The 26,575-nt window shown below is 46.8% G+C and overlaps 1 protein-coding gene across 2 annotated transcripts in view; it reads left to right on the top strand.

The window, feature by feature from the left end:
- NTN3 (netrin 3) overlaps positions 1–24,839 on the top strand; it is a 191,673-nt gene extending 166,834 nt beyond the window's left edge. Inside the window, exons 6-7 of one of the 2 annotated variants that reach the window (XM_084818726.1) lie at positions 19,671–19,745; positions 24,169–24,839. In XM_084818726.1, coding sequence (XP_084674852.1) covers positions 19,671–19,745; positions 24,169–24,497 — 404 coding nt within the window. In that variant the 3' untranslated portion in view covers positions 24,498–24,839. Of the gene's footprint in view, positions 1–19,670; positions 19,746–20,987; positions 21,152–24,168 lie in introns of those variants that run through there. The other variant, XM_084818727.1, reaches the window with a different exon arrangement.
- Positions 24,840–26,575: the final 1,736 nt, after the last annotated feature.

The following is a 26,575-nucleotide window of genomic DNA, read 5'->3' as shown; positions in this document are numbered from 1 at the left end:
TAGTCCCCACTTGGCCATGAAGCTCACTGGGTGACTTTGGTCCAGTCACAGACGCTCAGCCTAACCTACCTCACAGGGATGTTGTGATGATAAAAATGGAGAGGAGCAGGACCATGTGAGCCACCTTGGGTTCCTTGCCAGAGGAAAAAAGGTGGGTTATAAATGTAATAATAACAAATAAATAAATACATTAAATGCATGAATGTATTTAACATCGGGGGGTATTTTTCAAATAGCATGGGGGGGCATCGAGACGAGGACAGCAGGGATGAGGGTTAATGTTCCCCATGCTGTGGTCCTGATGAAAATTGCCCCCCCCCCCGAGGTTGGCACTTGTCGGGAGCAGTGGAAGGGTTTTCGTTGGGCCCATGCCATGGGGAAAAGGCTTAAATTCTACTCCCCATACTTCACAGTCCCAATTTTGGCTTCTCCCTTGTGATTGCTATTTCAAACAAAATTAAAAAAGGGGCATGTTAAATGCATTCATAAATTTGACATATTGTCTAGTTTGACCTTAAGTCCATATTTCCCATGAGCAGACCGACCCGGCCTAGTGACGGATAAATCTGTCAAGCCTGAGTTTTGCTCAGTTTCTCAACGTTGTGTTCAGTCCATCCCAGTTTTGCTTCAGTTTAAGATTTATTTTTAAGTCTGCAAAAAATTCATATGCATTTTCATGTGCATTTCTCAAAATATACACAGGTTTGTATGCACCTCAAAATATGTGCAATTTTGTATGTGTTTTTCCAAATATGTTCATTATTGCAAACAATTTCCCCTTAAAATAGCATGGGTTTGTATTCACTTTCCTGTAACGTATGCATCTTTGCACGCATTTTTAATCCGTGAACTGTATCACAACATTCTGAAAAGAGCGAATATTGCCACTAGGGATGTTAGAGAAATCCGTCGCAGATTCAAATGAGGCTGGATTCTTTGGAATCCGGCCTCAGGAATCCGCGGCAGACAGGCCCCACTTACCTCCTCTCCTGGAGGATTCTGTGCAGGACAGCACAGCTGCTTGTTGCACCAGGAGCCATTCGCCTCTGCGCCGATCGGCATTTTTAAAAAAAGGCGATTGGCAGGATGTGCCCATAGACTTAGATGCAAAATACAGCCATGAATCTTGCGCACAAGGCTACTTTTTTTTTTTTAATGGCGATTGGTGCGGAGGCGAAGGGCTCTGGTTGATTCAGGTAAGCAGCGGCCCTTGGCTCTGTGGAATCCTCATGGAGCACAGCTGCTCTGCAAAGATTCCAGGGGGTAGGAATTGATCGCCTCCCCCCCCCGTGGATTCCCCACCAGAACGGACGGTGGGGAATCCGTGCATCCCTAATTGCCACGCAACTGTGTACCGGTTCATGAGTAGGTTCATAAAGTGCCAACATATTTCTCTCCCATCCCTAAGCTAGCGTGCCAAGCAGAGCTTGTAACACTAGCAGCTACTACCCGCAACTGAAACAGGGGTACTGCCCTCCAAGGTACTCCTTGGAGAGCTCCTTTAGAGTTCTGAGTGGTTCTGACTGAAACCCAGTGAGGATTGACCACCCCACTGCCACCACTGTCCGCTGCATTCAGCCTCACCTTCATTTAAAGGCTGTATGGCAGAGAGAATTTCCACAAATGCCACTTTTCTCCCCCCGCAACGACAAGCTTCAGGTGCATAAGAGCCCTCTCTTCCATTGCATTTCATCTTTTGCAGGAGAGACTGATAGAAATGTACGAATAATGCCCAGCACCTCAAGTTCTGGGGCTGAGATCTAGCGCAGAAAACCGGTTCAGAGGCTGAACCCTGGGGGAGAGATGCCTCAGGCTGAGATCCTGGTTTGCTTATAGCAGGTGATGATAGCCCACCCACCCTCATCATGGCCCTCCCCACTGGTTCAGCTACCCTTGCTTCTACATATCATCATGTAGTTTGTGTCAGGACCTTCCATGTGCCGCGTTCTTTCTGCCTGCCGAGAAGACTCACTTGTTTTGGTGGGAGGGTGTGAAGGCAGCTCAGAGCATTGGATTGGGGGAGAGGAGGGGGTGGTGCAGACTAACCTTCATGGAAGAGGGTGGGTTTATAGCTTTTATAAATAATCTTTGTAATAATTTCCAGTCCTTTTAAAGAACTTTTTCCCCGCTGAAGCCTTTCACCAGAGATGGCCCAAATCTCTCCCTCCACGAAAAAACATGTTTTTCTAACTGAGATTAGTTTACATCTTGTGACACTTAAAAATATATATCATAATTGCAGAAAACAGGGACAAAGATTTATGGTCGCAAAGCTTTCTGGCAGTGCCTCTCCTATTTGGATTGCTGGCAGTTCATTTTGGCCTCATCTCTCTTTGGTCAAATAACTGTTCCAACAACTACTTCTCTCTTCCTCTTAGCCCCCCCTTTTCTGATCTTCAACCCATCTTCTATCCATCTTCTATCAAGCTCAGCTTCAACCCCTGGCATCTCTATTGACAAGGCTCAGGTAGTGATAGGAAATACTTCCCCCTGAGAGCCTGGGGTGGCCAGGTGTCCTAGTTTACAGAGGACTTTCCTCTATTTTGGAGAGCTGGCAGAGGACAGTCCTCTATTTGAAGGTATCCTCTATTTCAACAGATGTCCAGTCCACGTCTGGTTTAAAGTCAAAGAACCAGAAGGAGGGAAAGAAGCCGGGGCCTTGAGTTGCCCATCCACAGTTCTCACCTGGCCAGAACACTGAGCAGCAGCCACACAGGTCACCTAGTCAGTCTCCACTATATTGAGACACATTGTACTTCTATTTAAATTGTAGTTATTATTTCTAACTTTGCACCTACACATATAAATTTGCACATGCACATTTATATTTGCACAACAGCTAGGATTGTTTCGCTTGGAAAAAAGGAGGGTGAGGGGAGGCATGATAGAAGTCTACAAAATTATGCATGGTGTGGACAATGTGGATAGGGAGACATTTTTCTCCCTTTCTCAAAATACTAGAACCCAGGGTCACCCCATGAAGCTGGTTCGTGGGAGGTTCAGGACAGAGAAAAGGAAGGACTTCTTCACATAGCGCATAGTTAAATTATGAAATTCGCTACCACAGGATGTCGTGATGGCCACCAATTTGGATGGCTTGAAAAGGGGGTTGGACAAATTCCTGGAGGAAATGGCTATCCATGGCTACTAGTCTTGATGGCTATGACATCCAGTGCCAGACTGGATGAGCCTATGTCATCCACTTGATGACATCCAGTGCCACAGGCAATGAGCCTATGTACACCAGTTACTGGGGAACATGGGTGGGCAGGTGCTGTTGCACTCATGTACTGCTTGTGGGTTTTCTGTGGGCAGCTGGTTGGCCGCTGTGTGAACAGAATGCTGGACTAGATGGACCCTGGGTCTGATCCAGCAGGGTTCTTCTCATGTTCTTATGCAAATTGCTGCCCCCTTTTGTCCTCTTTTGCATGTCCTCTTTTGGGGTGAAGTTTAAGTGGCCACCCTACCTGGAAGGCCACTGTCAGTTAAAATACCCTGAGGGTGGGCAAATGTCAGGCTTGCAGGATTGACTGTTTTTTTCTAGAACCCTGCGGACCACCAACTGGAGCCAGGTGTGAAAGGGAATTTTAGAATTAAGGAACAAGAGTGCCTCTGAGAACATGCTCAGTGAAGGCATCGCTTTTCAGTAAGAGAACTGAGCTCGGAATCTTGTCACACAAAAATCCCATCGACTCCACCACCATCTTCCATCTCAACAGCCTAATTTAAAAGAGAAGAAAAGCCTTTTTGTTGCTGCTGTTGTTAAACAATTGGGAGTCAGAAACCCGTGGTGATCTACTGCAAATCACCCAGAGATCGATCAGTAGCGCTTGATCTACCCTGTGCCTGCCCCTGGGCCACAGTGACTAGTCGAGCTGGGCTCATTTTCTTTTGCTTTGGGTGTTTGGGAGAATCTGGGGTGACATTTTGGCCGAAACGCAGCAGCGAAACAAAAGCAGACGGGCAGAGGAGTCAGGGAGTGGGCTGATATGATTTAGTGTGTGTGTGTGGCAGGGGAGCTCGCAATTTTGGTACACAGAGGAGTGCACAGAGGAAGCTTCTTAGCTTTCCCTCCCATTTTTTCTTTTAAACCTTTTCTTCGGCATTCTTGTTACTGCTTCTTAAAGGCACTGGTTTTGTTGGCAATATAGAAGCAGAGCTTTGGCGGCTGCCGCAGCCAGCGTCCTTCCTTCCCAGAATGCTCTGCTGCCACACCACCAGAATCCCAGCAGAGTGTTGTATTGAAAGAATCCGAAGTCACCAGAGACAGCCGCTTAAATGCTTCTTTGTTCTAGGCCTTCACTAGGCCTTTCTTCAAACTGAAACGCAAGCAAACATTCTCACTCTCCAATCCTCCTGACTCCTCCATTTCACTTTCTCTTCCTCCCCACTTCTTTACATGCCTATACCACAACTCCCAACATGCAGTTCACTTACCACAATACCACACAAAACTAGCAGCTTTAAAAAGTAAAAGCCACAAAACTGGAGGAGGGGGAAGGAAGAAGCCCTTCACCCAAGCCAGAAGTGTAAGCTTCCCTCCCCTAAAATGTAACTGAACTTGCTTCCCTCCTATCTGCCGCCTATAAATGGAGTGGTAGATTGTGGATGGTCATTTCAGCCCACCTCTATCTGTTAGGACTTGAATTGGGAACCTTTGTCTTTCTACGCAGCTTCCCCATGTGCTGAACTATAACAACTGCAGTTGGGAACATCTTCCTGGCAGTGAAGTGCTCTTCAGCCCTGGACCAGTACTACCCACCCAGACTGGGCAGGAAGAGCTATAAACAGAGACCTTGCCAGAGCAACGAGGTCTTCCTAGCTCTGCTGTGTTCCTGTGTGTCTTTTGGCTCTGACTCCCTGGTTGAACTCCTGGCTCTTGCTCCCTGGCTCACCTCTGACATCTACTTACAGCTCAGCCTTGAGAACCTATACTGCCACTCTGTCAGAGCTGAGGAATGGGCAGCCATCAAATGGGAGCCAAGTGCCAGGGTCAAAGTGGAGGGATGGTCAAGCCAGGAATCAGACGAAGCCAAGAGCCACCGTCATGAAAACTATCATTGCCCATGCAAATCTACAGCCTGGACAGGAAGCTTTATAACCCTTCTAACCCTTCCTGTTGAGTGGTGTGGGGGTAAACACCAGTACTGGGTGCAGCAAATGGGCAGATAAGAGAATCTTGAAGGTATTTGGGGTCTGCCATCAAAACTGGGCCACATAAATGTAATGGCATTCGGGGGAAACCTCCAGGTTCTGAAAGCTGTATGAGGGTGCCAACAGCTTTTGCTGCTTCAGAGACATCCAAAAGAAAGCCCTGAGAAATGGTTTCTCCCTCTGGGTGTCTTTGGCTTGGAATCTGTCTCTCATTCCCTCTCCCTGCAAAACTAGACTAAGCAACGAGCTCAGTAACTCCAAATATAGTCAGCAGTTCTCTGAAAAAAGTTTTAGTCATAGCAAATGGAGACTCAACAAAGCATAACCTCGCCTTCTCAGGGCACATGGCTGCTTTCTTACGCTCTTCACCAGGCTTTATTTATGCTGCACACATTCTGTTGTCCAGATCAGGAAAGAGCAGCCCAGAGCTGGAGGGCGCCATAAATGTATCAAGTCATTTATCAATGACTCTGCGGATACGAATCAGCGCAGTACCGCCGGCGATATTGTGAATCCCTGGTACAGCGTGCTTATTTATTGCTGGTGAAATGCCCAGTGGCATGATGGCCTGTGTTTACTTTCTCCCATAAACCTTTCCATTCTGCTCTCCAGGAGGGGGGATTTCACAAGCAGACAAACCCATTGTCTCCTCCCTCAGAGAGTCTGCACAGTGAGTAGAAGGAGGCCTTCAAGCCTGCACATCTGCAACTAAAGATGTCAGAGAAATCCACAAAGGAACCAAATGAATCCGGATTTTCATGAATCCACCACATGGATTCCACAGCGGACCAGCTTTCCCCCTTGTTGGGTGGATTCTGCAGACTTGTGGAAGGAGTATCTAACTTTCCCGAACTTTGCGCTAATTTCATAATGGAAAAATATGCAAAATTTTAAAAAACCCAGCCAAAAATGTGCATTTCTCCCATAGGCTAAAGCATGAAAATGAGCATTTGGGGGGAATTTGCACATTTTTGCACACGTGAACTTGCACAATTGTGCAATTGCACAAATGCAAAATTGCACAAATGCAGAAACAAAAAAATCCGATTCTGTTGATGAGCGGGTGATGGAACGAAAGGTACCTGACAATCCGTGAAACACAGACAGAATGGGTTTTACACAGTCCCTACAGTGCTATCTTCAACAGAGCTTGGCAGTGTCGAAAGCGGAGGTGGGTAGAGGGGAAAGGGCCTCTCCTTGAGGTGTGAGGAAAGGAGAGCTAGTGCTGGATGCTGAGAGGCATGGCACCCCCGGGCCACCCTAGCTGCTACTGCTCACATGGTGGAATCTCACCAAGCCGTGAATGTTGGCTGGATATATGATGGGCTTATTTAGTAACGATGCTTCCTGTTAGAAAGGCAATTAGCAGAGTAAAAACAAAAGGGAAAATAGAATGAGGGTTTACATGCATGCAGGCTATCTTAAAATAACAAAAGGAGATCACGCCCTTCTTCAGTGAAGAAAACAGTTTTACTCACAAGTATTCCTGCATATGAAATGCAGGTACAATGTAGAATTTCAACAGAGTTTGTTCAGTCCATTTTGGGATCCGTTACACTGGCAGGAGCGAGAGAGCAAACACATGTGATCCCAGCAATGGTGGAAGTTGTGGGGGGGGGGGAGCAAAAGGAAGAAATCACAGGAAACCACATTGTAGGCTATAGAGATCCTGAGGCTAGCTACTGTCAAAATTCCCATGAGCTAACTGCAACACTGCCCCCTTCTTGTAGCTTACAGACAAGGTTGCAATATTCCCAACAGCAGTAGCAACTGGATCTATTCATAGGGTGGCTGAGTAGCCTACTTTACAGAGAACAGTCCTGTATTTTGGAGAGTTGGCAGAGGACGTTCCACTGTCTGAAGAGATGTCCAGTCCAAGTCTGGTTTAAAGTCAACAAACCATAAGGAAGGAAGAGCAGCAGGGGCCTTGAACTTGTCTATCTGCAGTTGGCATCTGGACAGCAGACTAAGCAGGCACACAGGTCATCTGGTCACAGTCTTCCCCGCATTGGGATGTCTTGTTTTCTGTTTAACTTACAGTTATTATTTCTAATTTTGCACCTATACATTTGCATGTGCAAATGTTATGCAAATTGGTGTCCTCTTTTTTTAGTGATACATCTCCTCTTTTTTGGCAATGTGTAAGTGGCCACTCCCCTTCATGGATCACTGCCTTGCTGTGGCAAAGGGGCTTGCGTAACTCAGTGAAGCCATAAGCTATGCTGTGCAGGGCCACCCAAGACAGACAGGTCATGGCACAGAGTTCTGACAGAATGTGGTCCGCTGGAGAAGGAAATGGCAACCCACTCCAGTATCCTTGCCAAGAAAACCCCATAGAACGTATCACAAGGCTAAAAGAGATGACGCCGGAAGATGAGCCCCTCAGATCGGAAGGTGTCCAATATACTACCGGGGAAGAGCGGAGGGTATTTCCAAGTAGCGCCAGAAAGAGTGAAGCGGCTGGGCCAAAGCCGAAAGGACACTCAGCTGTGGATGTGTCTGGTGGTGAAAAGAAAATCTGATGCTGTAAAGAACAATATTGTTTAGAAACCTGGAATGTCAGATCAATGAATCAAGGTAAGCTGGAGGTGGTCAAACATGAGATGGCAAGATTGAACTTCGACACCTTGGGAATCAGCGAACTAAAATGGACAAGCATGGGCAAATTTAATACAGGTGACCATCATATCTACTACTGTGGGCAAGAATCCCTTAGAAGAAATGGAGTAGCACTCATAGTCAACAAAAGGGTGGGAAAAGCGGTACTGGGGTACCGTCTTAAAAACGATAGAATGATCTCAGTACGAATCCAAGGCAAACCATTCAACATCACAGTAATTCAAGTCTATGCCCCAACCACTGATGCCGAAGAAGCTGAGGTTGATCAGTTCTATGAAGACCTACAACACTTTCTAGAACGAACACCAAAAAAAGATGTCCTCTTCATCATAGGGGATTGGAATGCTAAAGTAGGAAGTCAAGAAATCACCAGGATGACAGGCAAGCATGGCCTTGGTGTACAAAATGAAGCAGGACAAAGGCTAATAGAGTTTTGCCAAGGGAACACGCTGATCATAGCAAACACTCTTTTCCAACAGCACAAGAGGCGACTCTACACATGGACATCACCAGATGGTCAATATCGAAATCAGATTGATTATGTACTTTGCAGCCAAAGATGGAGAAGCTCTATACAGTCAGTAAAAACTAGGGATGTACGAAAGTTCTGCCATGGATCTCGGGGAGGCCGAATGCCAACCCCCTGCCACCCCCCCGGGACGATACTTACCTTGGGCGGATCTTCCTGGTGGCGGCGGCGGCGGCGGTGGCCGGTCTTCCGACCAGCTGCTGCCGCCGCCATTTCCAGTTAAAAAAAAATGTGATAGGCTACATAAAGATTTACGTAGCCTATCACGGCTAGATTTTTTTTAAAAAACGTGATAGGCTACGCAAATGTTTACGTAGCCTATCACGGCTGCCTTTAAAAAAAAACGTGCGTACGCAAATGGTGGCAGCCATGGCCGCCGCCATTTGCGTTCCTTATTTTGGCACATCTTAGTCTACGTAAACATTTACATAGACTTAGACGGCGAAAATAAGGGGAACGCAAATAGCGTAGACATAAATATTTATGTAGACTAAGACATGCCAAAATAAGGAACACAAATGGTGGCGACCATGGCCGCCGCCATTTCCGTATGCGCATTTTGTTTGCTTTTTTTTAAGTCAGCCGTGATAGGCTACGTCTACCAGTGGTGGCAGCACGTGGTAGCAGTGACGTACCACGGCTGACTGCAGGGACGCAAACGGCGGCGGCTACAGCCGCCGCCATTTGCGTCCCTGCTAGCCAGCGGCCGGATGTCCGGCTGCTGGCGGAGCCGGCTGGCGGCTCTGCAGAATCGCTGCGGAGCACAGCCGGCCGGCCAGGATTCCGGGGGGGGAGGAACGGAGCGCCTCCCCCCCTGGCGAGGATTCCGGGAGAGACACGGAACACCTCCCACCGCACCATCAGCATAATCCCCGAAAGGTAAGTCATTTTCGTACATCCCTAGTAAAAACAAGACCTGGAGCTGACTGTGGCTCAGATCATAAGCTGCTTCTTGCAAAATTTCGGCTTACATGTAGGGAAAACTAAACTGTTCAGGTATGACCTAAATCATATCCCTTATGAATATACAGTGGAGGTGAGGAAGAGATTTAAGGGATTAGACCTAATAGACAGAGTGCCTGAGGAACTCTGGACGGAGGTCCATAACATTGTTCAGGAGGCAGCAACGCAATCCATCCCAAAGAAAAAGAAATGCAAGAAAGCAAACTGGTTGTCTGATGAGGCTTTACAAGCAGGGATGGCAGAGAATTTCTCCACGAATCTTCGGGAGGCCGAGTGCCGATGCATTCGGCCCCCCGAAAGTGTTGGGGAAATTCTCCGCCGGCCCCCCGCCCCCCCCCCCGGGATGGGACTTACCTTCGGCGAATGTCCCTCTTGGCAGCGGGTCCCGGCGACGGTGCAGCAGCGTTTCGGCGGGGGCGGCGGCCGGTCTCCCGACCGGCTGCTGCCACCGCCATTACAATATTAAAAAGTACAGTAAAAAAACAACAACACACACCTGTGATAGGCTACGTGACGATTTATGTAGCCTATCACGGCTAGAATTCCAAAGTCAGCCATGATAGGCTATGTAAATCGTCACATAGCCTATCACGGGTGACTTTGGGGGAAAAAAAAAGTGCGTACGCAAATGGCGGCGCCCCATGGGCACCGCCATTTGCGTTCCTTATTTGGGCAGGGGTAGTCTACGTAAAGATTTACGTAGACTATGGCGAAAATAAGGGAACGCTATTTGCGTTGCCCTTATTTTCGCCGTAGTCTACGTAAATCTTTACGTAGACTAGACGTGCCCAAATAAGGAATGCAAATGGCGGCGCCCATGGGGTGCCGCCATTTGCATACGTGCTTTTTTTTCCCCCAAAGTCACCCGTGATAGGCTACGTGACGATTTACGTAGCCTATCACGGCTGACTTTGGAAATCTAGCCGTGATAGGCTACGCAAATCATTACGTAGCCTATCACGGGTGTGTGTTTTTGTTTTTGTTTTAAATTTCTCCCCGAACCTTCGGAGGACCGAATGCGTTGGCACTCGGCCCCCCAAAGTTTCGGGGAGAAATTCTTCCCCATCCCTACTTGATGCTGGGAAAGACTGAAGGCAAAAGGAGAAGGGGACGGCAGAGGATGAGATGGCTAGATAGCATCACTGATGCAATGAATATGGACTTGAGCACACTCCAGGAGATAGCGCAGGACAGGAAAGCCTGGCGTGCTATGGTGCATGGGATCACAAAGAGTCAGACATGACTGAACGACTGAACAACAACAACAAGCAGCCACTCTATCTACTCAGGGATTGTATTAATCTCCCAGTGCAGGATAAGAGGAAGGGGAACTCAGACTTCCTCTCTTGCCTGGGGTTGTCATGTGTGTCCTACAGTAGTGAGGACAGTCCTCTATTTGAAGGGCTGTCCAGTCCAATTCCATTTTAAAGGGAAAGAGCCATCAGAAGGGTGAGCCCAGGGGCCTTGAAATTGCTCATCCACAGTTAGCACCTGAGCAGATACACAGATCAGCTGGTCACAGTCTTCCTCCTCCTCACTTTGGTGAAATATATTACATTTCTTTATACTAGGTCTTTCTAAATTTACCTCTGCACATATACATTTGAGTATGCACATTTCATGTAAACAGGTGCCCTAGTTTTTCATCTGGTTTGGTGATGCATAAATGTCTGCCCTGTTCTTGGCCACATCGAAGAAACTTCCAGAACCTGAAACAGAAGCACTGAGCTGATATAAAAGTTGATCTTTCAACCCCAGCCAGGAGTTAAAAGATGGTGACAGTTTGTACCCTTAACTCACATTTTACCTAATGAAGCGTTCTGTGGAACTTTGAAAGTCATGCCTTCTTTAAGCTACTGGTGGGCCTAATAAAATAGATCACTTCACCGATTCTATGCTTGCTTTCTTTCTTTCTTTCTTTCTTTCTTTCTTTCTTTCTTCTTTCCAGCCATGTTTTCCAAAGCTCTGAGCAGCTCTTTGAAAGGTCTCAAGCATGCAGGGGGAACAGGAGGTCAGCTTTTTGGATGGTCCGCATACATTTCAATTTAAAAGGAATAGGAGAAAAAGAGCTACAAGGATTCAGCCATGATATAGGTTGCGTTGGTTTGGCTCAGAACATTACCCCATAAAAACTTAACAGGAGCACAAAACAAAGTTAACAAAGGCCTGGCCATTGCAGGCCTGACTGAGGTGGAAAGGGGCAACTGAGTCTGTATTGCTGCACTCACTCTCCTCTGGGGCAGAATTAGCTCCATGCTGAGTGGTTTTGAGCAATGACAAATTTGGAGCAGACAACATAAAAGCCGGAATAAAAAGGGAATGGGGTGGAAATGGCAAGAGAGGCTGAAATCCAGCTGGGATCATAATTCTATCTGGGATTCTTCCCTTTTGGAGTTGGCACATTGAAGAAGTTGTATATTTACCCCCTCCCCCCCTCAAGCTCTCTTTCTCCAAAGCCTCTGGCAAATCACAGACAATAGGGAGTTTCATTGACTCCATGCCCCGTCCCAGGGGAGATGGCGCTAGCCATCGCCAAGCTGAGCAGAGAGAACCCAAGAAAGAGGAAGAAAAGAGGGAAGAACGATGGGTTTGGGGGCAGGGGGGGAAGCACAGCCAAAACGGAACCTTTGGAGAGAGGCAAATTGAGACGTTCAAAGGAAGATGACAGAGAACAGAAAAAAGGAGAGGGGAAAATGCCCCCTGCTCTCTTCTTTTATTGCTAGAATAACGTGCATGAGGGAATGGAGGGAGGGGAGCTGGGTGGCCAGGGAAGGAGGAGAGCTTGGATCCTGACACGGACATGCTATTTAAAGTCAGGTGTCTAAGCGGCTTGCGGGTGAAAGAGCATGACTGTGTCAGGAAGCCCACTGTGGGTGGCGGCAGAGACACGTCCCAGCCTTCCGTTGTGCCATCAGCACCAGAAAGACGGGGAAGTGTTAATCATCCCGTCTATCCCCCCCATAGATCTCCAGCTAAAACGCACTAGCCCTCTGCGGCTTGTCAGTGCCGTTGTGGTGGGCTGCAGTTCAGAGGAAGGGAAGCATGCCAACGTCCGCTGGCATCAAATGAACCGAATCCCAGGCTAGATGTGACAATAAGTGCTGAATTGGCAGTGATGGGATTATTCTCTGTTTAATACCTGGCACCCACAGGGGAGGGAGACATCTGCATCAGGATCACACTCTTTGCCCCCACCCTACACCCAATCCAAACCATCCACCAGCCTAAAGTTGCTATTGAAATGGAGAGGAGAGCTCCCTTTGGCACAAATGGGAGCTTCCTCCTGATGTGAATGGCAGCTAGGGATGTACACGCTGTGTAAAATCTGTTCCGTCTGTGTTACATGAATTGTCAGGCGCCTTTCATTCTGTCATCGGCCCTTCAACCCAAATTTGCACAATTTTGCATCTACACAGATGCGCAGTTCTGCAAATTCACACGTGCAGAAATGTGCAAATTCCCCCCCCCCCCCCAATGTGCATTTTCATGCTTTAACCAATGTGGGGGGATGTGCATTTTTGGCCAGGTTTTTTTTTTTTTAATTCGTATGTTTGTACAACAAAATTTGCTCACAATTCGGGAAAGTTAGAAAGTTGGTCTGCAAGTCAGCAGAATTCGCCTAACAGGGGAAAAACCGGTCCACTGCAGAATCCATAGGTCAGCTTCATGAAAATCCAAACTCATTTGGTTCCATTGCGGGTTTCTCCAACATCCCTAATGGCAGCCACAGGGGAGTGGGGTGAGGATAAAGGCAGTGGTATAGCTGAGGCAGGGCTCGTGGGGATGCAGCACTGGGCCTACTTGATTAGCAGGGTTGCTGATGTCATCTGCCACCCCCCGTCCACAGAATTCCCTGTTCCCTCTCAGCTTTGTTGCAACCCTCGTAGTAGCTGGAGGGAAGTGAATTTTCCCAGCAACAATATATAGTTCCCTGTTGTAACGCCAAATATTTTGCAGTGGCTTGGTCTCAAATGGGCAATGAGCTTTACAAAAGACGTGCTTCTGGTGGAGGTGTAAACTGCTAGAACTGGTTTGTTTATATGATTTTAGGGATGTCGGAAGAATTCCATTGGGGGGAGGAGTTCAAGAAACTCATTAGCTCACCCCCCCCAGATTCAATTCCATCTTCCACCAGCTGGTCTAACTTGGTCTGCAGCAAGTTGAGCCAGCTGGTAGATTTTCCGTATTTTTTAAAAATTTCCGTGAATTGACATTTGCGCAAATGTGAGCCACAATGTGCATAATTTGTGCAAATTTCAGCAGCGGTTTCCATAATTTGCGACATGTGCAACGTGTGCAAATTATGCAAATTACAGCCATTATTTGTGCAAATGTCTATTTATGCAAATTTTAAAGGAAACCAAAAAAGTTCCTGGATTTCCAGAAAAACCCATGGCTTGGCTCGCAATTGCAAGCCAAGTTGGGGGCACCGCAGACTTCAGGAAAGCCCAAAAAGGGCCAGATTTCCCAGCAACTGACATATATGGACTGTCCTTGGGACTTGTCTATGGGGACTCCCAGAATGAGCATCTGCACTTCAAAAATGATCACTACTCCACTGGATATAGAGCAGGACTGTGGCAGGGGCAAAGGGTTAAATTCCTTCTCTGCCTCCTTCCATGGTTCCAATTGCCCTGCCCCCCCATAGCTGCTATTTACCTTTTAGTTTTACTGTTTAGTTTTAACTGTTTAATTTGTCCCTTTAAGCACTAACCTTGCAATTAAGCTCCATTGTTTTCATAGGAAAGTAAGAATGTGGAACGTTCTTAGGAGCGGCACTTCAAATGTGGCAGCGCCTTTGAGGCACACGGATGTCTGGCTGCACATGCACATTCCATTTTAAGCAACAATGGTCCTAAGCAAGGATCTCCAGACTGAGGGTGGCCATGTGTCTTCTTTTATAGAGGTCAGTCCTCTGTTTGAAAAACTAAAAGGGCAACTAAAATGATCAAGGGGCTGGAGCAACTCCCACATGAGGGGAGGTTACAACAGCTGGGATTGTTTAGCTTCGAGATAAGGTGGGTAAGGGGAGACATGGAGAAAGTGGAAAGGGAGACATTTTCCTCCCTCTCTCTTAATACTAGAACCCAATGAGGTCATCCCATGAAGCTGATTGGTGGGAAATTCAGGACAGATCCAAGGAAGGACTTCTTCAAACAGTGCATAGTTAAGCTATGGAATCTGCTACCATAAGATATATAGCAATAGCCACTAATTTGGATGGCTTTAAATGGGGGGTTAGATAAATTCCTAGAGGAGAAGGCTATCCGTGGCTACTAGTCCCGTGCTACCTCCAGTATCAGAGGCAGTGAGCTGGGGTGCCACTGAGCTGGCAGTGAGCTGAGTACAGCAGTTGCTGGGGTGGGTGGGTGCTGTTGCGCTCCTGTCCTGCTTGTGGGTTCCCAGTTGACAGCTGGTTGGCCACTGTGTGAACAGAATGCTGGACTAGATGGACCCTGGGTCTGATCCATGTTCTTATGACCATGCTCTCTTTGGAGGTGTCCTCTATTGGAAGGGCTCTCCTGTCCAATTCCAGTTTAATGATAAAGAACCATCAGAACTGTTGCCCATCTACAGTTAATGCCTGAACAGCAGACTGAACAGGCAGGCACACAAGTCACCTGGACAGTCATCCAAACCATAGTGTGATGGACTGTATTTCTATATAAATTATAATATTTCTCAGCTTGCATCTATACATATAAATTAGCATGTGCAAATTTTATCCAACAAGTGTCCTCTCTTGTCCTCTTTCTTATGATTATATATTTTATCATGTATTTTCTCGTTTTTGGCCACCCTATCCGGAACTGTCTGGACCCCACTACTCACATACAACACCCTTTGTGGCCAAGCTGAGATGATGGGGGAATGGTTCTGTGGATGTGGGTGCTGGAATTATATCCTGAACAGGTTGCTACAGCACCTCAAGCTGCTCTGGTGAAATCCTGGCGGAAATTAAATCAGGGGGACAATAAGCCAGCCTATAACAAGGAACATGGGAGGATGACTTCTGCAGAGGGAAAGAAATGGGCCATTTATGCCTTTAATATTTTGTAGATAGGGTCTTCACAGCTGCTATGTACACAATATTACATTTATGGAAGTTCCCAAGTTGCCTTTTTCTTTTTCTTTTTTTGCAAAATGGTAGCCACTGGAATGACGGGCACTCACAGATGGCTCAGGGTAGCGGCAGGCAGCTTGGCGAGCATGGGGGGACGCATGCAGGTCCAGAGGCGTGCAAGCGGGGGCAGTAGCTTGGTGGACACCCGGAGAACCCTGACAGGAGGACATCTGTCCATCTCTACCTCCAAAAATATGAATGTGATAGACTGCATGTATATAGATGTAAAGTAGCATGTAGTTTAGGTATGGGAGAACCAGAGATGTTCAATATTGCCAAAGTTCTCTGAACTTCACTTCGAAACACATTTTGGCTCTCACCCCCATTTTCGTTTGCAACCCACTTTTTGGTTCGTTCAAATGGGGAAAGTGCACATTTCAAACAGGAAAAGTGAACATTTCTATGCGCATTTTTCAAAAGTGTTCACTCCTCCCCCATTGTCTAAAGTGGGAAAACACATATTTTTTGAAAAATCCACATTTCAAAGTGTACATTTTAAATTTTAATTGCCACTTAATTCTAATGCAATTGCATGTTCAGGAATGTGTGGTCATTTTTTTAAAAAAAAACTTGCTCCTGTTCCCATTCAGGGTTGCAAATGGGGGAACTCCAGATGTTCTGTGAACTGAAGTGAAATTCTCATTCCTCCCTAGTGTGGCTTGCCTTAGTACATTTGTCATCTGGAACCATCCCTTTGAATGCATGTTTAGTTCCTGCTTTCCTTGTGCGAGCTCCTTGTGCTACATTTGAGTCTAGAATGTGTTGGCTGTTCCTATATTTATCCATGAAATGTTGGAGGTGTGGCCCAGTCTCCAGGGAGGATATTCCAGGATTCTCTTCTGCTCTGAATTCTCAGATAGAAATAGTACTTTGCTGCTATGTTTCTGACTGTGAATCCCACCTTTGGGTCCATAATGTCCCAGGTGTTCAGAAAACAGTTACAGGTGGGCAACATTTCTCTCAGTGGAGAATGTTATTTGGAAAGAGGTGGTGTGGGCTGTGCTCCAATCATTTTTCTCATTACCCTTCAAAGTAGAGTCAGTATTTCTTTGGCAACCTTCTCTCATAGTCAGAACGGTACAGGAGTTAACATATTCAGGGTTGCAGTCAAACCAAGATTTTATTGCTTTGACCCTAGGTCTTAACAAAACAAAAGCATCATGCACACAAATAAAGAACTCTACCGCCAAGTTAAATATAATTGTCTTTATAGCATCAATAAAATACAATCATAAAAGAAAACACACAATAAAATGCTAAGTTATCCTTCTGAAAATCCATATATCGATGTAGTTGCACCACTGTGAAAGAAAATAAAGCCACTTTTTCTATTTTGGTTTTCTTCCACTTTTCTGTTACATGCACACACACACGCACGCACACTTTCCCCTCCTGTTATTACCCCATTAATACAGGCAGACAGAAGCTCCATTTTCTGTTGATTTCACAAGCGCTTCAAGCCCAATTAAAAATGAAGCCATTCATTTAAGTCTTGATAGATGGAGCAATGAAAGAAAACAGGAGGAATATCCCATATTACAGCCTTCCCCAACCTGGTGCCCTCCAGATGTGTTGGATTGTGTGAAGGTTTGAGGCCTTCAGAGGTAAGGAAAAGAAAAAGGTCAGGCCTAGAGGCCTGGAGTGTTGCTGTTGTTTTTGTTGGGAGGGGGTATCCCTGAGAGGAGTAGTTTCATTTCCCTGGTTAAGATTCATTTTCATTTGCCCAGTTAAGTTTCCTTTCTTCAGGTTTGAAATGGTACTTTTGGTTTTGAGGGAGGAGGGCATAAAAAGGGAGAGTCTGAAAGATCAGAGCAGTGAGAGCAGAGTCAGGAAGAGCAGAGCCTGAAGAGGGAACAGGAAGAAGCAAGCTGGAGAAGTCTAAGGGTAGAGGAACTTTCGTTTTTGAAACTATTATTTTCTCTAAAAGCCTTTTGTATTGGCTCTATTTTGTAAATACCTTTAGTTATGGTTTGCGTGCTTTAATTTACCAGTAAACTGTTGTGGTTAGACCCTGGATCTAGAGTGTCAGTCACCCCACGTCTACAGCAGAAACCCCACATTATTGGAAAGGGGAAGGTAAAAGGAAGGTAAGACTCTTAAGGAGGCAAGAGATCCTTAAAGAGTTCCTCAGGAGGTGCAGGTCATAAGGGGATCCCTGACAGACTGCAACTCCCATGAATGTTCATGCTGGGTGGGAATGATGGGAGTTGTAGTCCAACACATCTGGAGGGCACCAAGTTGGGGAAGGACACTGTATTACTTCAGCCCCACAAATGCAATACCTCAGTGCAAAGGACATTCGTGCAACAACCCTCTAAAACTAGGGCTAGACTGAAATTTCTCAGAAATTTCTCTTTTGGACTCAAAACTGTTGGAGAATTTCAGGCCCTCCTGGAAAACGTTTCCTGAAATGCCTGCCTGGTTCTCTGCCCATGAATAAAGTGGCATAGCTGTGGATCCAATTTTAATGATTGTTTTAAGATTATTTTAATATTGTTTTAAGGAAGCAAAGGGCTTGGCCTCAAGTGTTTCTAATCCTCCTCTCTTACCTCATTGTTTCCTTCATCCATCAGTTTCATTCAGTATTAACTGTGGCAAAATTTATCAGAAGAGAATTTTTAGAGAGATTTTATTTTTAAAAACTGTTAGAGAATTCTCTCCCCCCCCCCCGACACACACACACTCACACATGCCTGAGAATATTCAGCAACACCCTTTCCCAAATTTTGCCACCAACAAATAGAATGGAGAATTTTTAGGAGGCCATTTCCTACAGCTCTAAAGTACCAATGGTATTTGTTCAAACCTCAGTAAAGTGAAGCTTCTTCATATGGGATTAAAGGTGTGCTGAAAATCCGTCTCAAATATGATGAGATGTTATCCTTTGGAGCCAAGGAGCTGACCTTACATTACCCAAGAACATCAGTTCATGCTGAACTGATACAGCTCTCGGTTGATTTTTAAGTTCCAATTAAGCAGCCACCACATTTGAATGGGTACAAACATTTGAAGCAGCTACATGGTTTTATGAAAGTATGCTGCTCTTTTTGAGGAGCCGAAGGAAACCTGTTCACAAAAAAAATTCTTATGGCCTCTAGCTTAAGTGTTTGTCAAACTGATAGAACAGTTTGCCTGAAACTGCATTTGGGACATACACCGGCAGTATCAATTGGCTTCATGAGAATCCCGTGTTTGTGGTTTTTAAAAACAACAACAACAACACCCAAGCTTCTAGCCCTTATTGATGTGAAATAAATTTGGAAAATCTACAATCTCTTAAGGTTCAAGGCTGCCTTTCTCCAAACCCATTCTCACTGTGCTCATCCCACATTATATCCACTACCCTCATCCTTGTCAAAATATTCCCTCTTCTGCTGAGATAATAGGGGAATGTGGTGTGGGGATATCGATGGCCAAGGGGAAAGGGTTCTTAAACTCTCTGGTGCCTGCCAATTCTCCTTTCCAATTCCACACACACACACACACACACACACTGCCAACTGGGTTCACTTCTGGTCTTGAGCCTAGGAGTGGCAAAAAAAAAGGTTGAAAGGCATTTGCAGGGAACACACAATGAGTGAGGAAAGGATTAAGCAGTTGCCTGTTGATCATCCCCTATATGTGTCTCTTCCCATCCCCTGCATTAACCTCAGAAGGGAAGCATGGGGTTGGGAATATCTAGTGTGGCCCTAACTGGTATCGGTGTCTCTCCATACCAGGGAAGGGGACAAATGTCATTCAGTTCACATTTTAATACCCACTTACCAAATATGCACATCCTGACCTAACATGCAAACTGGAACACAGCTGTTCACATTGCTCGGAATTTTGCAATGCAATTGCCCAAACAAAAAGTATACAAAAATGTCAATGTTAAGAGTTAGAATGTGCAGACACAATGTTAGAATGTGCAGACACAAACATGCGTATATTAGTTGAAAAAGCGTACCCCAAAATCATCATATAAGGGAAACTGTTTTGCAAAAAAATACTTGTAATAGGCAAAGTCACATATAAAAATGCATCTATACAGAAAAATGAACACGAAAATGTATACGGATTTTCGTGCCTTTTTTCTTTTCTTTTAAAGCTGCAAACTGTTGCGATGGAATGATGGAAGAATTGGAAAAATGAGAAAGTGAGACAAACTGAAACTGAGATGGACAAATTTGTTCATCTCTCCTCTGTCCTCCGAGCAATACAGGCTACGATGATGGTGTTGCTGCCACTCCAGGACATTCATCGTGGTCATTCTAATGTTGTTTCTTCTGTCCCCTGCAGACTGTGACTCCTACTGCAAGCCAGCCAAAGGCAACTACAAAATTAACATGAAAAAGTACTGCAAGAAAGATTACGGTAAGGAGTAGCTCTGCTCACCTCCATCACAAATGCAATGGACCAGTAGTCAAATCTGGAACTTCATCCTCAGGATCTTCTCCTTTCCAATCTTACCCTCTGGTTGGCCAGGAAGAGCCCAGTTTGCCATATACTTCTTTTATCCCCTGCTTCTGGGCCTTAAGCAAACCCTAGTGATGGAGCCACTGACAACCAGACGGTCCAAATCTGCTGATCAAAAACTAGAGCTTCCCAAAACTACAGCTAGCTTGCCTGCAAGGTGCGTCTCCCAAGCGAATCACTTCCCCTTCATCCAGGGGTGGGCAACTTTGGGAAGACCAGGGGTATTTTTGCCCCCCCCGAGCCCCCCGAGCCCCACCCACAGGCCACACCTCTTCCTCCCCATGGCATCAAAAGAATAAAATAAGAAGAATGTTTCTACGAGTAATAATAATTTTTAAAATGGCATCTGAAATGGCTACAGAGCACCAAACGGGTTGAAATTAGCTTGTTTTCAAGCTAATTTTGACCCTTCTGGTGCTCCGTAGTAGCTACGGAGCTTCAAAATGTCTACTACAGATGCCATTTTGTTTTTAATTTTTTTACAATTTTGAGGTGTGGTGTGGGGCTGGCCCAGCCCTGCCTTCATCCAAGTTGCATAGGGGCTGGTTGTAGTGAAAGGAGGGCACTCTTCATATGCTCTAAGGCCCCATTCTTAAGCCATAATAAGACATGTGTGAAGTTGTTTTGCGTAATCACTGATTCCCGTGGGGAGCGGATACTAAACAAGGATAGGTAGAACATGCAAGCAATGCAGGGAGACAAAGATGACTCAGGATTGTCCTAAATTAAGTAGGGGACATCTTCTCCACGTTCCCCATGCTTGTTACAGCTCTCCCCCCCCCGACCCCCAGCTCCAGAGGCTGCCAATCTTGCCTCGTTTGCCCAGCTCAAAATTCAAACACACACAACAACACCTCCAACCTACAAAAACATTTTGTGCACTTTCACCCCCACCCACAGTGCCTCCCTGTCTGCCAAATATGTTAAAAAGAACATTTTCTCTCGCTGCTTTTCTTGCAAGGTGTGTGCGGTGGCTGCTGGGGGAGGAGAGGAGACTTGAATGGGATGGGATGTGTGTGAAGTTTGGGCTTGGGGCATCCTGACTGCAGGTTGTAAATCACCCTGACACAAGAACATTCACTTTTTGGAGTGGAGGGAGGATCGCTAAAAAGACTGAGGGTTGTGATTGATCTTCCACAGGAACTCCTTGGCTCCAGCCGAAAAGATGTTTTTGGCAAGATGGAAAGGAATGGGAATAGAAATAGCTGTCAGATGGCTGTGAAACGGGGTGGCAGCAGCAAAGTTGAGAGAAGAAGAAGAAGAAAGATCTCTTTTACAGAGGCACAATAATTATCCTTGCAGATAATTGCGATCAGATATCATTCATTTATTTCTTTAAAACATTCATAGTCTGCCTTTCTGTCAGTCAGGCTCCAGAAGGCAATATAAAACAAACATATAAAAACCATAATTTAAAAAATGACAAAGTCGTTAGGCAGCAAAAATGGCTGTTGGGTAGATACATGGAGATAACAACAAATGATCTACAGGGCCGGCCCTACCATTAGCCAGAGTGAGGCAGTTGCCTCAAGTGGCAGATCCTGGGAGGTGGCAGCAAGGTTCTGGAGGAGGAAGCTGTGCCTCATGTGGCCTGCACTCCCTAAGCTAGCCTGATGCCTTCAGGTGTGGTAGAAGACAGTGGGTAAAATCCAACATAAGTCCTATTTAGAGTAGACCTATTGAAATGAATAGGACTTAGTCACAATAAACTTTCCATGGAATTTCCATGTTGAAGTTCCATTCATTTCAATGGATGTACTCTAAGTAGGACTTACATTGTTTCATCACTAGAGTCAGAGAAAGGTTCAGCTGCCAGTTTCAGTTGGCTTTTGTGCATAGAATGGGAGGGGCGCCATCTTTGTTCTTTGACTCAGTCAGCAAAATGTCTTGGGCTGGTGTATCTAGAGAAATCACCCTCCAATTTCATATATTTCGGCTTGAAATACAAGACTCAGCAACTTGTAATGCTCACCTCAGATACAGCACACACACACACACCATCCCAGAATTCTCCTGAATAAGAACTCCCCCCTCCCGCAGCCCTCCTCCCCCGTGAGGTTCCTGCTCCTCCATCCCCCACCTCCTAACATGGCACTGAGGCCAGGAGGGAGGGAGAAAGCAAGCAAGGTCATTTTCTCACCTCTCCTCCAGCACTTGATTCAGGTATGGTTGCAAACCAGCCACCAGGAGTATTTGGAACTGTAGTTTTCCCAGTGCTCCTTATTCACCAGGAGCGCTGGGAAAACTACACCTCCTGGTGTCCCTGGTTCGCAGCCATAGCAGTGCTAAAGGCCAGGTGCCAAAGGAAAGAGAGACTGCCCACTCTTCCTTCCCCCTGCTGCCACTGCCAGTGCAGCAGCAAGGTAAGGGAATTGAAGTGGGTGGGATAGAGACTCATGGAAGGGAGTGAGGGGGCAAGGGGTTGGAGTCTCATGGGAAAGCTGGGGGAGGGATGTCAGAGGAATCCATTGGAGGGGTGGAGCTCGGCAAGTTTTCACTGGCTCGGCCCCTGGACTCCAGGCCACTCATCCATGAGCTGGCCCAACTCAAGCTGGCCACGCTCCTTCTCCATCCCCACCGCTGATGTGCGCACAAACGGCTCCTTTTCCCTCCCAGGTCCCAGGAGGGAAAGGAGCCGTTTGTGTGCACAGCAACAGTGGGGTTGCTAAGTGGCTCCTTTTCCTTCTTGGGTCCCAGGAGGGAAAGGGAGCCATTTCCGCATGGTGCCCATGAGTTCTGCCCTGTGGCTCAACTCACTAAAGCAAGCTGAGCCAAGGGCTCAGGGGAAATCCGTCAAGCCCCCAAAGGGCAGGATTTCACTGCGCCAGACATCTCTAAGCTGGGGAGGGAATCAGGCACAAAGATGCCTCACCTTACCTCATTGCAGGTTGCCTCTGGCAGGTTTGTAATCCTTTTGAAGGCAAAGGACCTTTGGTCTATCTAGCTTTCAAAAGGACTAGGGAGAGGCCATAGCTCAGTGGTAGAGCTTTGCATGCTTTGCATGCGGAAGGTCGCAGGTTCAATCCCCAGCATCACCAGGTAGGGCTAAGAAAGAATTCTGCCTGGAGAGCAGCTGTCAGTCAGTGTTGACAATATGGGGCTATATGGACCAACAGTCTGATTGAGTATAAGGCAGCTTCCTATGTTCCTAACTTTTTAAGATGAGTGGCAATCTCCAAGGCCCACATTTCCTAAGGAACAGTGTGCATCGTTTATACATGGGGTGTGGCTGCAAAATCTCATGACAGTGCAACAACCCTTTGTTCATTGAATATTTTCTTACTTACTTGCTTACTTACTTACTTACTTACAATAGTTATATTCTGCTCCATGTCTGAACAGATTCCGGAGCACTTAACAATGAAAGATAAAAGGAATAAAACACAATATTAATTTTTAAAAGAACCCACAGAATAATTTCTGAAAGAACCAACAGAATACCAATAAAATACCAATAAAAACCATGTTTGGTCAATTGGGGAAGGCTTGTTGAAATGTAACAAGCCTTCTGGTGTCTTCAGCAGGCACCGGAAACAAAATAATGTTTGTGACTGCCTAACATCCAGAGGCAGGGAGTTCCACAGAGAGGGCACCTGAAGGATCTACTTTGGGTGGATTCCAACTGGGTGTAGGTCCATGTGAAATCACCAGGAACACCTTGTCTGATGACCTCAGTGACCACGCAGGTTGATAAGGGAGAAGGCGCTCTCTCAAGTATCCTGGTCCCAAGTTGTTTAGGGCTTTATACACTAGTACAAAAACCTTAAACCTGGCCCAGTAGCGAATAGGCAGCCAGTACAGTTCCCTCAGCAGAGGAGTTACATGCTGAAAAGGGGCAGCTCCCGACAACAGCTGAGCTGCTGCGTTCTGCACTAGCTCCAGCTTCCGGACCAGCCTCAAGGGCAGCCCCACATAGAGCGCATTGCAGTAATCCAGTCTTGAGGTTACTAATGCCTGTACCACTCTGGCCAAGCTATCTCTGTCCAGGAGAGGCCATAGATGGCGAACAGCCGAAGCTGGTAGAAGGCACTCCGAGCCACAGTGGCTGCTTGGGCCTCCACTGACAGTGATGGATCTAGGAGTACCCCTAAACTACAAACCTGATCTTTCAAGGGGAGTGCAACCCCATCCAGAACAGGCAATGATCCTATCTCCCAGACTTGGGAGCCACTCACCCATGGGGCTTCCTATGACATGAACCTGAGCATTGACTCAAAATATTCAGTGTCAGCTCCTTGCTGCTGACTACTTGCTTAGTAGTCTTACAGCTCTTTCTCTTTCTCTTTCTCTCTCGCTCTCTCTCCTCAAACTCTCCCTTCAGTTGTCCAAGTCAACGTCTTAGACATGGAGACCGTGGCCAACTGGGCGAAGTTCACCGTCAACATCCTCTCAGTCTACAAGTGCAGGGATGAGCGGGTCAAACGGGGTGACAACTTCCTCTGGATCCACATGAAAGACTTGGCCTGCAAATGCCCCAAAATCCAGATTAGCAGGAAGTACCTGGTCATGGGCATCAGCGAAAACCCCACCGACCGGCCGGGGCTAATGGCGGACAAGAACAGCCTGGTGATCCAGTGGCGGGACGCCTGGACCCGGCGCCTTCGGAAACTGCAGAGGCGGGAGAAAAAGGGGAAGTGCTTGAAACCGTGATGGGTTTGGGCTCATATCTGTTAATACATGCCTCCCTCCGCTCTCGCCCATTGGTTCCCTGTGCACTCCGCTCAGCAGACTGTTCCTAGAGACTGTGTACATAGATATATCATGTGAATGGATGGACTCGCCTGTGTATAGTGTATATTTTGGCAAAAGGTTTCTTTCTGTGTGTGCGTGGGCGGGCGGGGGGGGAGGGATGAGTGCATGAGTGCATGGGTCTTTTTTTATAAAAAATAAAGTTTATTAAGAGTAACACAGTAACGACAAACCTTTAACAAGGAGCGAAGTGAAGGAAAGGTCTGGTGAGGCCAATTAATTGAAGAAGCTTGAGAGAAGACAGCTCAGACCTTCTCTGGGCAGGAATGAATTACCTACCTTGTCCTTTTTTAAAAGAATATAACACAGTCTCTCTGATTCTGCCAAATTCCAGAGGGCAGTGGAGGCTGGTGCCTCTGACATCAGTGGGGTGATGAATCCACTCCAGGTTTCTGTCAGAACCAGTCAGGACCCTAAAGGAGCTATCCAAGGTGCAAAGCAGAGTTCTGACTGGTTCTGACTGAAACCCGGAGTGGATTCACTACCCCACTGACATCGGGGCCACCAGCCTCCACTGTAGCCATGTTTAGCAGGTTACAGCATGGGAGGGCAGAAAGTAGGTCTGGATATACTGGGAGATCTCTGGGTGGCTGTAGTCGACTGGCAAGGATTTCTGACTCCCAGTTGTTTGGCAATAGCCGCAACCACATGACTCCACCCCACCCTGAATTATACTGCTGAAATGTAGAAAGCTTGTGGTAACCAGGAGGGGATTCTTGCGTGGAAGGACAGTGAGCTTCATTCAGTTCTGGTAGGGATGGCGGAGAATTTCTCCACGAATCTCTGGGAGGCCGAATGCCAACACATTCGGCCCCCCGAAATTGGTGGTGAAATTCTCCGCTGGCCCCCCCCCCCCCCCGGGACGGGACTTACCTCGTGCGAATGTCCCTCTCAGCGGCGGGTCCTGGCAGCGGTTCAGCAGCGTTTCGGCGGGGGCGACGGCCAGTCTTCTGACCGGCTGCCGCCGCCGCCATTGCAAAATAAAAAAGGAAAGTACAAAAAAAACAAAACACACCCGTGATAGGCTACGTAACGATTTACGTAGCCTATCACGGCTAGATTTCCAAAGTCAGCCGTGATAGGCTACGTAAATCGTCACGTAGCCTATCACGGGTGACTTTGGGGGGAAAAAAAAAGCGCGTACGCAAATGGCGGCGCCCATGGGGCGCCGCCATTTGCATTCCTTAGTTTGGCACGTCTAGTCTGCGTAAAGATTTACGTAGATTACGGCGAAAATAAGGGCAACGCAAATAGCGTTCCCTTATTTTCGCTGTTGTCTACGTAAACCTTTACGTAGACTAGACGTGCCAAACTAAGGAACACAAATGGCGGCGCCCCATGGGCGCCGCCATTTGCGTATGTGCTTTTTTTTTTTTCAGAGTCACCCGTGATAGGCTACGTGACGATTTACGTAGCCTATCACGGCTGACTTTGGAAATCTAGCCGTGATAGGCTACGTAAATCGTTACGTAGCCTATCACGGGTGTGTGTTGTTGTTGTTTTACTTTCCTTTTTTTTTCGCGGCCGGGTAGACAGGGCGCTCCTACCCGGCCTGAATTTCGGCGGCGAGGGATGGGGTGCCTCCCCCCCTCGCCTGAACTTCGGGGGGAGAAGCGAAGAGCCTCCCCCGCACCGCGAAGCAAGCTGCGGGACCAGGTAAGTCCCTTTCGTCCATCCCTAAGTTCTGGTACTCAAAACAAATTCTTGGGCTTGAATTCCAAGGGTCTGCCTTTTGCACCAGGCTCCAGTAGGTGGATCTCTGGGTACTGGTTAAAAAAAAAAAGCCTGAAGTCTTCCCAGTTCCCACCGCTGTATTACAGCAGTCTCTCTTTCTCTCTCACACACACACACCCACACACAGAGAAAAAGAGAGCGAGAGACAGAACTTCGGGGCACCTGAAAACAGAACTGGTATGTACTCAGATGCACGAAGTGTTATCCTCAGTTGGCAAAAATGGTCTCCTAAAATTCTCAAACCT

Source organism: Heloderma suspectum, chromosome 12 (genome assembly GCF_057233095.1).
Source record: "Heloderma suspectum isolate Gila_16-S chromosome 12, 16-S_ref, whole genome shotgun sequence".
In the NCBI taxonomy this organism is placed as follows: Eukaryota; Metazoa; Chordata; class Lepidosauria; order Squamata; family Helodermatidae; genus Heloderma; species Heloderma suspectum.
Note: the sequence above shows the minus strand (reverse complement) of the source record. Positions and strands in the feature narration are given on the sequence as shown.